Source organism: Taudactylus pleione, unplaced genomic scaffold (assembly GCF_031769625.1).
Source record: "Taudactylus pleione unplaced genomic scaffold, aTauple2 ptg000454l, whole genome shotgun sequence".
In the NCBI taxonomy this organism is placed as follows: domain Eukaryota; kingdom Metazoa; phylum Chordata; class Amphibia; order Anura; family Myobatrachidae; genus Taudactylus; species Taudactylus pleione.
In genome coordinates this window covers 17,426,278-17,438,334 of record NW_028284856.1, presented here as the reverse complement: position 1 = coordinate 17,438,334, position 12,057 = coordinate 17,426,278, and the positions used below count along the sequence as shown (strand labels likewise).

The 12,057-nt window shown below is 42.7% G+C and overlaps 1 protein-coding gene across 2 annotated transcripts in view; it reads right to left on the bottom strand.

Moving 5' to 3' along the window:
* Nucleotides 1–913: 913 nt before the first annotated feature.
* SH2D4A (SH2 domain containing 4A) overlaps nt 914–12,057 on the bottom strand; it is a 195,893-nt gene continuing 184,749 nt past the window's right edge. For both annotated transcript variants that reach the window (XM_088448273.1, XM_088448274.1), the window contains 2 exons: nt 8,726–8,946; nt 914–2,382 (listed from right to left, as the gene is read on the bottom strand). In XM_088448273.1, coding sequence (XP_088304399.1) covers nt 2,290–2,382; nt 8,726–8,946 — 314 coding nt within the window. In that variant the 3' untranslated portion in view covers nt 914–2,289. The remainder of the gene's footprint in view (nt 2,383–8,725; nt 8,947–12,057) is intronic.

The following is a 12,057-nucleotide window of genomic DNA, read 5'->3' as shown; positions in this document are numbered from 1 at the left end:
AGAACATATTCTAATGGTGCGTACACATGGTCAGATTTTGTGTCAGATCTGAACGATAACGATTTTAAAAATCGTTCATATCTGAAAGAAAATCTGACATGTGGGCCTGCAACGACGAACGATGCGCGTTCCCGCATGTCAGATAACGATATCTGACATCTGATGTGTTTGCAGTCAGACTTGGACGATTTCATTCATTTTAATACTGTCTGAAATCGTTCAAATCATTTGTAAAATCATTCAAATCGTTGGTAAAAACCGTTGAATCGTTCATCTGACAGATCTAACTTTGTGTACGGTATGCACCATAAGACACCGAAGTAAAATACATTTTGTGGATGCTAGTTTGTCTGTATTGCTATAATGTTTATGTGATACTCAGTGATATAATTGTTATGACTTATTTCTGCAATATGCTCCATGTTATAAAAAAATTTAAATATGTTTCTCTCTAATGTATTGTTCCTAAATATCCTCATGAATCTATGAGACAACTCAATTGCAATAACAACCTAATGGCCTACATAGGATCAGTAGGAGACTCTAGATGTGTGCTCATGCAGTGCTGGTACTCTAATGGTGCATACACACGATCAGATATGTCAGATGAACGATTTGAACGATTTCAGACAGTATTAAAATGAATGGAATCGTCCAAATCTGACTGCAAATACATCAGATGTCAGATATCGTTATCTGACAAACGGGAACGCGCATCGTTCATTGTTGCAGTAACACATGTCAGATTTTCTTTCAGATATGTACGATAGAATGATTTTTACAATCGTTATCGTTCAGATCTGACAGAAAATCTGACCGTGTGTGCGCACCATTAGGGAGTGACATCACTGACACAGACGGGAGAGGTCAGAGTTCATACTAACTGTCACTAACTGCCAACGTGATGACACAATTTTCATCATCCCTTGATTTTATTATATAGATTAAAATTTTACATTATTTAGTTATATGAGGAAAGCAACAATACATTTAATTTGGTACTTTAGACCTCAGGAGTGTTGTAAATGAATCTTGCAGAGATTGGCAGGTAGCCCTGGCAATGTTTTGTATTCTTTCCCTGAACCAAAGAACTCATATTGCAGTGTGTGTACTTACAGTATTGTAATATATTACTTTGAAACTGTAAATACTGCTAACAGATTTTGAGTCAGGGTTGATATCAACAGCACAATATTTCAGTATAATTTTAATGACCAATTCTCATATATCATAAACATTATTATCACTAAAACATTTTATTACAATGTACTGCAGACAGTTCCAGTAATTCATGACTTCTGTTTTTGTACATCTCTTTAATTGTGTCTATCCCAGGGTTTCCCAAACTCGGTCCTCAAGACCAGGGCCGGCTCTAGGGGTGTTCGACCAGTGCGGTCGCACAAGGGCACCACCCGTAGAGGGGAGGCACCCCTCCCCAGCATCCCGATTTCAATGGGACAGTACTGTCTGTTCCACCCGCGAGCCGAAGTGGCCCGCGGGTGGTCAAACAGGGAGGTTGGGGACCCCCACCGCTGTAGCTGTGCGGCGGTGCCGGACCCCCGGAGTGTGAATGGATACCGCACGCAACCATTCACTGACGGGAGAGGGCTGGAGGATCCCCAGCCAGTGACGGAGTGCAGGGCTTTAGCCCCAGCCTGACGTTATTTGGAGGTGTGTCATGCGTGCACGCCTTAAATAATGTCACACAGGGGGCATGGCCTATGGTAATTAGGCCACGCCCCCAAATTCGGTCACGCTCAGCTTTGCCGCGCGCGATGTTAGGGCGCCTTCTAAAGAGCCAGCACAGGGTGCTTAGAACCCTGGAGCCGGCCCTGCTCAAGGCACCCTACCAGTTCAGGTTTTAAGGATATCATTGCTTGTGCACAGATTGTATACTCAAAGTGACTGAGATACTAATGAAGTCACCTGTGCTTAAACATGAGTATCCTTAAAACCTGGACTGTTAGGATGTCTTGAGTACTGAGTCTGGGAACCTCTGGTCTATCCTAATATAATAAGACCGGAGTCTGGGTCCCTTCCAAACCATGTACTCTGCATGATATAAACATATGTTAATCATCTGCAAGTCTATTTCTATATGGTCGTCTATCCCATATTTCCAGATTGGGATTTACAGGCCTGGAGATCTGATTCCATAACCTCTGTTGCAGGTTGACAGACAAAATACATCATGTTCCTGGCACTATGGCTAGCAAAGTGCACTATGGCTAGTAAACAATTAGTCTTGTTCTACTAGTCAGTGAGTTATTTGTGGATAAGTCAAGGTGGTCATTCCATGAGTTCACTGTAGTCACAGGTATTTTCAAGCTGGCCGCATGGGTACAGGAGCAGCTCCTTCCCCAGTGAAGTAATGGGCTCAATCTGTCAAAAACCAGCAAACAAGGAAGTTAGAAAATGTTGGAAATTCTCCAGGTCTTATGAAAGTCTTATATCGTCATCTATATAACATGGTCTCAGGTATCTCACTGCACACACTAAATATAACAGACAATTTCCTATCACAGTGCCATGGCCTATGTAAATAATTTAATAAGTGGTGGTTACTATAGTTGTTCTAATTATACCCCTGTATATTATCAGTGGCTTTACAGTACTGTGTTTACACAGGACTAATTCAGGGGAACCTGGGTTCAGGGAACTTTGTTAAGCAGATACTAGATACATTGTTATTAATATTCATTCATATCAGATTATGCTCACGTTGAATTTAGAATCTAATTCTCTACCACAGGCACACAGACAACACGCACTTTCATCATTTGAATGAGAAGCCAACTATCCAACCTGGTTATGGTAGCAACCACTGAAAACCCACAATATAATGTAAAATAAGACATGGTTTCAAGACAAAAGTAAAGATAGCCTTATACATTGCAATTTTAATAAATCAGTTTGGTCACAATTTTAATTTGAATTAATCATTTTGGTCCCATTTTACCAATATGGCTAATGCTTTTATCAGCTGCGGACAAAGGCGAAACAGTGGTGATTAAAATCTGAAAAGCAGTGGGAGTAAGTACTCCCATCACCTGGAAAGGTAGGTACGAGCCCAGCGATTAGAGTCATTATTTGACCTGGAAGGAGTAGGTACACATGCTATGCAGCTGATTTGTTCATTCAGCCCAAGATCTAAACAAACAGATCTATGCAATTTGGCCATTCTTATATGTTGTCAATTTTGCTCTCTGATCCAGTTGTTCGGAGGTAGCGCTACTAAATATAGATGAAGCATGATTGGAATTGCATAGCTATAGTAGGTGCAGAGAATGCGGCTGCTACGGGGCCCAGGCCGTCTCTGGGGCCCGACCCTCTCCCTGCCCTGAGTTACACTGCCATCTCCTCAGTCCCAGCTTTTCTATTCTCACCAGAGTGCTGCTTTAGGGCATCTGGGCCCAGAGCTAATCTAATGCTGGGTACACACTGGCAGATATATTGGGCGATAAATTAATTGGCCAATATATTGTGCGCCTGTCGGCCATTGTTTACCAGCGATATATCTGCTCATCGTGTTGTGTGTACGGGCGATCAGCCAACCGCCCACACACTTGCAGTGGAGGCTGTGGGGAGGTGGACGCGGAGCTACCCACAGCCAGATGACAGATGATGGTTGTTCAGTGTGTATGAACAACCATCGGCTGCAGATATATCTGCAGCTCAGTTGATCTGTAGATATATCTGTTGTTAGATACGTACCCATCTTAAGCTACAGCTATCTCTAGCTGCTGCCTGCAATGCATTGTGATGTCACAATGCAGGTCACAGCCCTATATAAAGGATGCCCAGCTACTAGCAGCCATTTTGTGGTGACATTTCGTGCTACATTGATACTTTCTGAGTAGTTCCTGCTTTATTTAGGCGACTTTGCATAACTACTGAACTGAACTTTGGATTACATCTCCTAATAAGGTCCTGAACAGCAACATCTTCAGAAAAAGAATCTGAATAAGATCTTCAGGTTAGAACTTTGGTCTGTCACCCTTACCCCTTCAGACGGAATCGGTATGATATACAGATGGATGGTATGCCGATGGTCAAAACACAGATGCTGGCATCCCGATCGTGAAGAATCCCAACAGGGGGCCGGTAAGTACCTTAACTCTCCCCTCCCCCCCCCCTAACCCTCCCTTAGTGGTTCCTAATCCTAACCTCCCCCCGGTGGTGCCTAAACCCAACCCTAACCTCCTCCCCAGTGGTGCCTAACCCTAACCCCCTCTTCACGCACCCTAAACCTAACCCTCCCGGTGGGGTGCCTGTCCACCCCCAGTGGTGCCTAACCCTATACCCCTTCCCCATAACTTAAGCCTAACCCTCACCGGGGGGGGTCTATCCCTAATCTCCCCCCGGGGTGCCTAAACCTAACCCTCCCCTCCCACGGCTAAACCTAACAGTGCCCGCTTAGCTTCATTCGGGATGGTGGCTGTCGGGATTACACACCTGTCCAATTTTGCAGCAGATCTCAGACAGTAGGTGCAGAGATTGGGGCTGCTACGGGGACCAGGCTGCCTCTGAGAGCTGCTGGAGGGCATCTGCTGTCACTGGCCCAGCTGTCTCTTCCTCACTAAGTGATTTATTAGTGAATCATAACCTTCTTATATACCATGTTATGTCATAAACATTTAGTATTAGGAAGACTATATAATTAAAAAAATATATATATTTTTTAATTTACAGTACTTACTATATACTAATCACCATTCTTTTATCCTGCAAATCAGCTAAGTACCAGGTAGTGCAAATATTATATCATTTACTATAAAAATGGATAAACTGCAAAATAATTTGCATGGGGAGGGGGGGTCGGGACCTTTGGAAATTTTGCTATGGTGCCCCCATAGGTCTTGCTACGCCCCTGCATAATTCTAAATTAGATGAGTAGCAAAAACAAGTGCCTGTCAGATGTAATTATATTTATGCTCTTCACTTCTTTATACGGAATCGGTATGAGTTACCGCCAGACCTAAGTCCGGCGGTTCAAATGCCGACGCTGCAACACCGGCACTAGAAGATCCCGACAGGGTAAGTATTTCTACTATCCCTATCTCTCTCCCCCCCCTAGCCTTCTTTTAGGGGTACATAACCCTAACCTCCCCCCCTAGTGCCTAACTCTAACCTCCCCCCATAAGTGCCTAAACCTAAGCTCCTCTTCCCACACCCTAAACCTAACCCTTCCGGGGGTGCCTAACCCTAACCCTACCTTCTCCTAGCCTAACCCTAACCCTACCTTCCCCTAGCCTAACCCTAACCCTCCCGGGGGGTGTCTAACCCTAAGTCCCCCCCAGGAGCCCGTAACCTAACCCTCCCTCTGCCCGGCTTACCTTCATTCGGTATGCCGGGCTCCTGACGCATGAATAATGATAGGCGGCGGGATTTCGATGCCTATCATTAGTCACTTGTCGGGATATGACAGTCGGGAAGCATGGTGGTCGGCATTTCGACCGTCGTCTTCCTAACTACATACCCTTTATACTTACCTTATTTTATTAATATGAAGGAGATGGAGTTAGTACAGTATGATCCGACATACCATCTGTATGCGAAAAGGGAATGTTAACCATCTGCATTGCATTATAAGGGCTATCACAATCATAAAGTGATTACAATGCATATTTATGTATCTGATTCCTATTCTGGGCCGTAATTCAATTAGGCTGCGAAAAGCCAAAAGTTTCGCCGATTACGTAATTTTTGCCGATTCCACTTATCCCCGTATTCAATCGCTGGTGCGAAAAGTCAATGCACCAGAACAGGTGAAAAAGTATCACCTATGAATAGGTGGCGAGAACAATTGCAGAATTGGGGTTTTGGGGTGCAGACTTCCAAAAACCACCCTGCACCCCTTGGACAGTCCCCTAAAGGTACAGTAATCTGTGTCAACATTTTTTAAAAAGGTACCTTCGGAGACCCCAAAAAATACTTTGTTTTGGGGGGTGAAAAAAAAAAACAAAGTTGGGAGATAAACTTTACAACTAGTGAAATAGACTCAGGGGGAGTCCCTAAGTATGCCCCAGGTGTTTTTTTGATTGCAGGTAGTTGCGGCAGGTGGATTTTTCAAGTTTTTTAATATTTAATATTAGCAACTTTAAAATACGCTAGCACCCATTTTCAAGTACCCCAAATTTGATGGGACTACTTATTTTGCAAAAAAAACCCTCCTAAATGCTATTCACCACCTTCTTAAAAACACAAAACAGCACCTATTGAGACCGTTTAAAGACCCCACATACCTTTAGCAGGGCTATTCGGGGATACGCAAAGTTAACCCCCATGTCAGAGCATCTTTTGGGGGTGTCAGGTTGATTTCCCCAAAAATAACAGGACTTTTCCCTGATTTCGAATTCGCCGGGTCCCATTTTCGCCGATTTTGAATTGAATACGGGGATAAGCGGGGCGCGCACGATACTTTTTCACACCCAAATCCTCAGATGACGGCGAAAAGTCTGGCCTCGGACTTTTCGCTTGGCATTGAATACGGGCCTTAGTATGGATACAAATTTGAACAAAACTTGAAAGATATGATAGTCGCTTTTCTCTCTTATTTATGCACACTGAAACGTGATATCTACATGAGCACTAATTATCTGACAGCGTTGTACATCTGAACAGATTTGTTCACGTTTTAAAACAGAAATGAGTAAATGAATATTTTAAGAACATCTATAAAATAAAGTCCCTGATAGACGTCTCTCCGTTTGTTTGAGCTAATCTCGATCTCCTGGACGGATTTTGATGCAGTTTTCAATATTCTATAGAGAATTTGTGGAAGGAGGTTTAGGTGTAAGAACCATTAATATATGACAAAATGGAGCCGATCAGTGACTATTTTAGTGAAGCAAGTCAATGTAAAACGTATGCTTTCTTGGCTTACGCTGCCTAAACCGTTGAAGATATATCACAATGATGGACTATTTTATACCATGCAGAGATTGATACATATTATCCAATTTCTCCAGAAAAATTTATGTAAGCCCTGTTTACTGAGGCAAAATTTAAGAATTTAGCCCTTTTTTTTTACTGTTCTTTACGGTTCCTAGTTTATTTATGTGACCAATGATTCTTTAATTTCAATCGAGTCCAATCCCGGTAAGAGTCTGCTTTGGCATGACAATAAATAAAGTACAGGGACAGACACTAAAGTGGTTGGAGTTGACCTAAGTGGAGACTGTTTTGCTCATGGACAACTTTACGTGGTCCTTTTGCATGCACGTCAAAACTAAGGGGTATTTGTACTAAGGGGAGAAAAGGGGTAAAAATGCTAAAGGCAGAGAAAATCCCTGTACATACCGCTTCTCATTATGTACTAAAGGGATTTTCTCTGCCTGCAGCCTGCCAGCGCTAAGTGCAGGCTACAATATCACACTGCACCTGGGGCACTTAGCATTGCCATAAACACCTATGGCAGCGCTAAGTGTCCCAGGTATTACTAAGAGGAGATGTCACTTGCCGTCTGCTGACTTCTCCAGCGCTGATATCGCCTCCTGTAGCTGCCGGTATCTGCTTCTCCTCACTGGAGAAGCAGGACTTCAGCTGTGTCAGGTTGGCCGTTTTTAAATAAAGTTTGTTGAAAAAAAAAAGTCGCTGCTGCTGCCGGACGGAGATGGTGAGTCACACAGGGCTGTCAGGGGAAGGGAGTGTTAGCTGTTACCGCCGAGGGGGTGACTTAACGACTAACGGGGGGGGGGGTCTATTTTTAGTAACAGCTCCGTTAGCCAGCTCCTGCTTCACAGCGTCTTAGTAAATAGACCCCTAAATCTTTTCGTAATGACGTCAGGAGGAAAAAACGACTAATGTTGTCTTTAAGGCAATCCTATAAGACTATTGCCGTAAATTCTAAATCACTCCCATGCGAAGCCGGGGAGGGTCGCCAGTTTTGGAAAACAAAGTCCTTGGGAATTCTCAGTTATTAAAAGGTAAATGCTTAAAAGGATTTAGGGGTCTATTTACTAGATACCGTGGAGTTAATGACACATCTGCTTCGCCTGCTACCAGAAGCAGGCTACCGTGGGTATTACTAATAATAGACCCGCCGAGAAGGGTGAACCCCCTCGGCGCCGAGGAGTCACCCCCTCGGCGCCGAGGAGTCACCCCCTCGGCGCCGAGGAGTCACCCCCTCGGCGGTGTAAGCAGCATAGGAAAGAGACACAGGACTCACCGTCACCAGGTCTCCGGAGTCCCGTGCAGCAGGAAGCAGAAAGGAGGTTTTGGTTTTGTGTTTTTCAACAAACTTTATTAACAAACGTCCAAACTGACACAGCTCAAGTCCTGCTTCTCCAGTGAGGAGAAGCAGAGATCAGCAGCTACAGGAGGCGATATCAGCGCTGGAGAAGACACCCGATGGTAAGTGCCCTATCCCCTTAGTAATACCTGGGACAGTTAGCGCTGCCATAGGTGTTTATGGCAGCGCTAAGTGCTCCAGGTGCAGAGTGATGTTATAGCCTGCACTTAGCAGGCAGAGAAAATCCCTTTAGCACATACTGAGAAGCGGTATGTAAAAGGCGTTTCTCTGTCTTTAGCATTTCTAACCCCTTATTTCCCCTTAGAAAATAGACCCCATTATCTGTTTTATCTATGTGTTAAACTTCGCGCATTATATTGTGCTTTATCTGTGACTTGCAGAATAGTGGATAAAGTATTAAGCCAAAAGATACGAAGAAACCTGTACAGGGAGCTCTGTAAACAGTAAATGGGTATTACACAATTGTATTACCTTGTGATACTCAACGAGGTCAGCCAGAGTTGAATGCTGCAGCTGATCCACACCCAAGAAGCTGTAAGATGTGCCAGAAGCGTCTATGAGGAAGTGCATAGATCCGTCTTCATGGCGGTAGGTGAGGACATACCCATGGATCTTCTCACTTACACGGAGCAGAAAGCTCCCTGGTACATGGCTCTTTAGTATGTCTTCAGACTCTGGTCTTGATATTATGCCTGGTGACCATAAACAAGAGAAAAAAAAAAAGTTTAGAAATATTGTTTCTTGAGTACATAAAGCAGAGGTTCCCAAACTCGGTCCTCAAGGCACCCTAACAGTCCAGGTTTTAAAGATATCCATGCTTGACCACAGGTGACTTAATTAGTACCTCAGTCAATTTGATTTAACCACCTGGGCTCAACCATAGATATCTCTAAAACCTGAACTGTTGGGGTAACTCGAGGACAGCCTTTGGGAACCTCTGACATAAAAACTGTCAGGTAGATCAGTGAAGCGCTACTAAACATAATTCATAACTACACATTTTATGAATGTATTCATTACATTTACGTTTTCTTTGCTTACGGCCAACATATAAACCTATGGCTATTTTCTGGTTTACAAACAGCTTGGATGACACTAGTCTGTGTGCTTAGTCAAACAATGTTACATTTTATTATTATCCCTGTTATGATTCCACAAACAGGAGGTTACTGGTGGCAACTGTCCCTTTAGATAATCTGATAATGTATTATAGTATATACCCAGGGGATTGCACTGTTTACGTAACTGCTTTCTGCCACAGCATTCACAATTGTGGATACAATTACCAAATTTTTAAACAATTAATACTATTTGCTACATCTACAAGGAAAATCAGTGCTCCACCTTGTGTTACACAAAGCATGATTCCCACAAGTGCAGACAATAACCTCTAGGTCACAGGGACAAAAGGCTGACATCAGCTTATTGGACTGTTTAGGTAATAGGTAGTTTGAAGAGTTACTCTATACACCCTTAAACATAAAGACACGTTATTTCTGCCGATTCAGACAACTGAGGGCCAGATTAATTACGGATCGCAATATTGCATACGCATGCAGTTCAACTGCGATAGTATGCTAATCCACTGCATTCGCATGGCAAACTCAGCACTACATAAGAACGCCCACTAAACATTGCACACATCCGTAATACTTAGCAGATTAGCGAAACCACCAGTACAATCGAGTATCAACACAGCCTCACGCACACTTGCACAAGCTCTGACCTTATTCAGGAATTGCTAACAACCACGTACGCTATGAGACCTCACACTGGGTATGGAATCACAGTGGATAAATTTATGCACGTCCTTGCAACTGCGTTCGAACGCACAGGCACGTCTGCGTTCTGACGACACCCCCCTGTACCACCCACAAATGGCACTTCCTGTCAATCACTCTGCGATGGGTCTGCGTAGCCGCTGCAAAGTCCCCATAGCAGCGGCAATGTATATGCATGCGCAGAACGCAACAATCGGCCAATTGCTTGCGTATTCGCAATAGAGTACGGTAGTGAATCATGCCCTGGGTTTGTAAGTGATGAATGTGTATGTAGCTATTTTGCCTGTTCTTCCACAAGGTGTCAGCATACTTCAAGAAGACAATTCAAACTTGTATTGAGTACAGATGCTGGAAAGTGTTTCAAAGTTGCCAAACCCTTTCTAAAGTTCAAATATCTGTGATAAAATCGAACTTTGATTTTGAATTAATAGCTTAGTAGTTGTAAAATACACACACCATAGTGATCAAACAGAAATTAATTTCAATATTTTTAAAGGCTTTTGCAAATATATATATATATATATAGCAGAAAATATATTGCTGCTAAATATATATTTAAGGACCTCATATGGTGACAGAATTAGAAATCAGATGTTGTTGCCATGTTAACTTGCATGTAACAAACAATTGCAGACTGAGTATACAGTTGCTGGAGATGAAGACTTATTACAAGTGACAGGGCAGCCATATTTCCACCCCTGAGTACCTGCCTTTGTCTAAATACAAAATCCAACGGTTTTGTTTGCAGTTTATAAACGTCCACATCTGGGATGCAGTTTTCATACCCCAGGCAACATAGGCTATGCTGTTTTTATACTGTTAACAGGGAGATAGTGAGTGCCAAAGGACAAAACAACTGAGCATATACAGCAACAGACTGGTTCTCTACACAGGGTGCCCACAAAACCAGCAGGTTTCCCCCACTAGGACACACAGGAGAAATGGTGAATAGCACTGAAACCCTCCTGGTTTAACTATTGTGGAAAACGCTTTGATCAACTATTGGCACTAAGGGGTAAATTTACTAAAGTGAGAGTTTTTAGAAGTGAGCTTTAGAAGAGATGTTGCCCATAGCAACCAATCAGATTCTACTTAACATTTAACTAGCACCTTCTAGAAGATAATAGCTAGAATCTGATTGGTTGCTATAGGCAACATCTCTTCTAAAACTCACTTCTAAAAACTCTCACTTTAGTAAATTTACCTCTAAAAGTGCTAACATGTTCTGACAATCCATGCCTAATTTTGCAATCTGGTGCTTGTTGAGCAAAAAGTGACACCTTTTTTTTTTTAAATACTATTTTAACTTTTGTTTCTTTTTTTAATATTCAAGAATCGTTTGTTGTGTGTTTGACACACACTGCCTGATAAATGGGATGGTTTGCATCACTGCAATGTACCCAATCCATAAATAGGTTTTAATACATTGTGATTTTTTTAATTCTATTTGCTATGCGGTTTTGCCATTAGTATATTTCACAGTTTACAATCAGAGCATCAAATAGCTTGAAAAACATGTCATGCGCAGTAGTGTAAAAATTGATCATTCCATCTGCAATCTTTGTGACTGCCAGACAATATAGATAGCATTTTAGTGGCCGACAGACAATACAGACAGCATTTTAGTGACCACCAGACAATACTCAGAGCATTTTTAATGACTACCATACAATATTAATAGCGACTGCCACATACCACTGAAAGCATTTTTGTGACTGCCAGACAAAGAAGAGAGCATTTTAGTGACCACCATATAATGCAAAGTGTCGCAGTGATCGCCATGTAATGCAGTATCACAGTGCTCACCATATAATACAGAGACCATCAGTACCCACCATATGCAGAGTGTCACAGTGCCCACCAAGTAATGCACAAAGTGTTCCAGCTTGTGAATTCAGGATATAGAAAATAACAAACAGAAAATAACAAAACAACCTAGCCCCTGTTTAGGGCATCCAGCTCACTTCTTGAGCCGTCTCTATAAGGGGGCAGCTAGTCTGCCAACACAGTCTCTGTAAATGG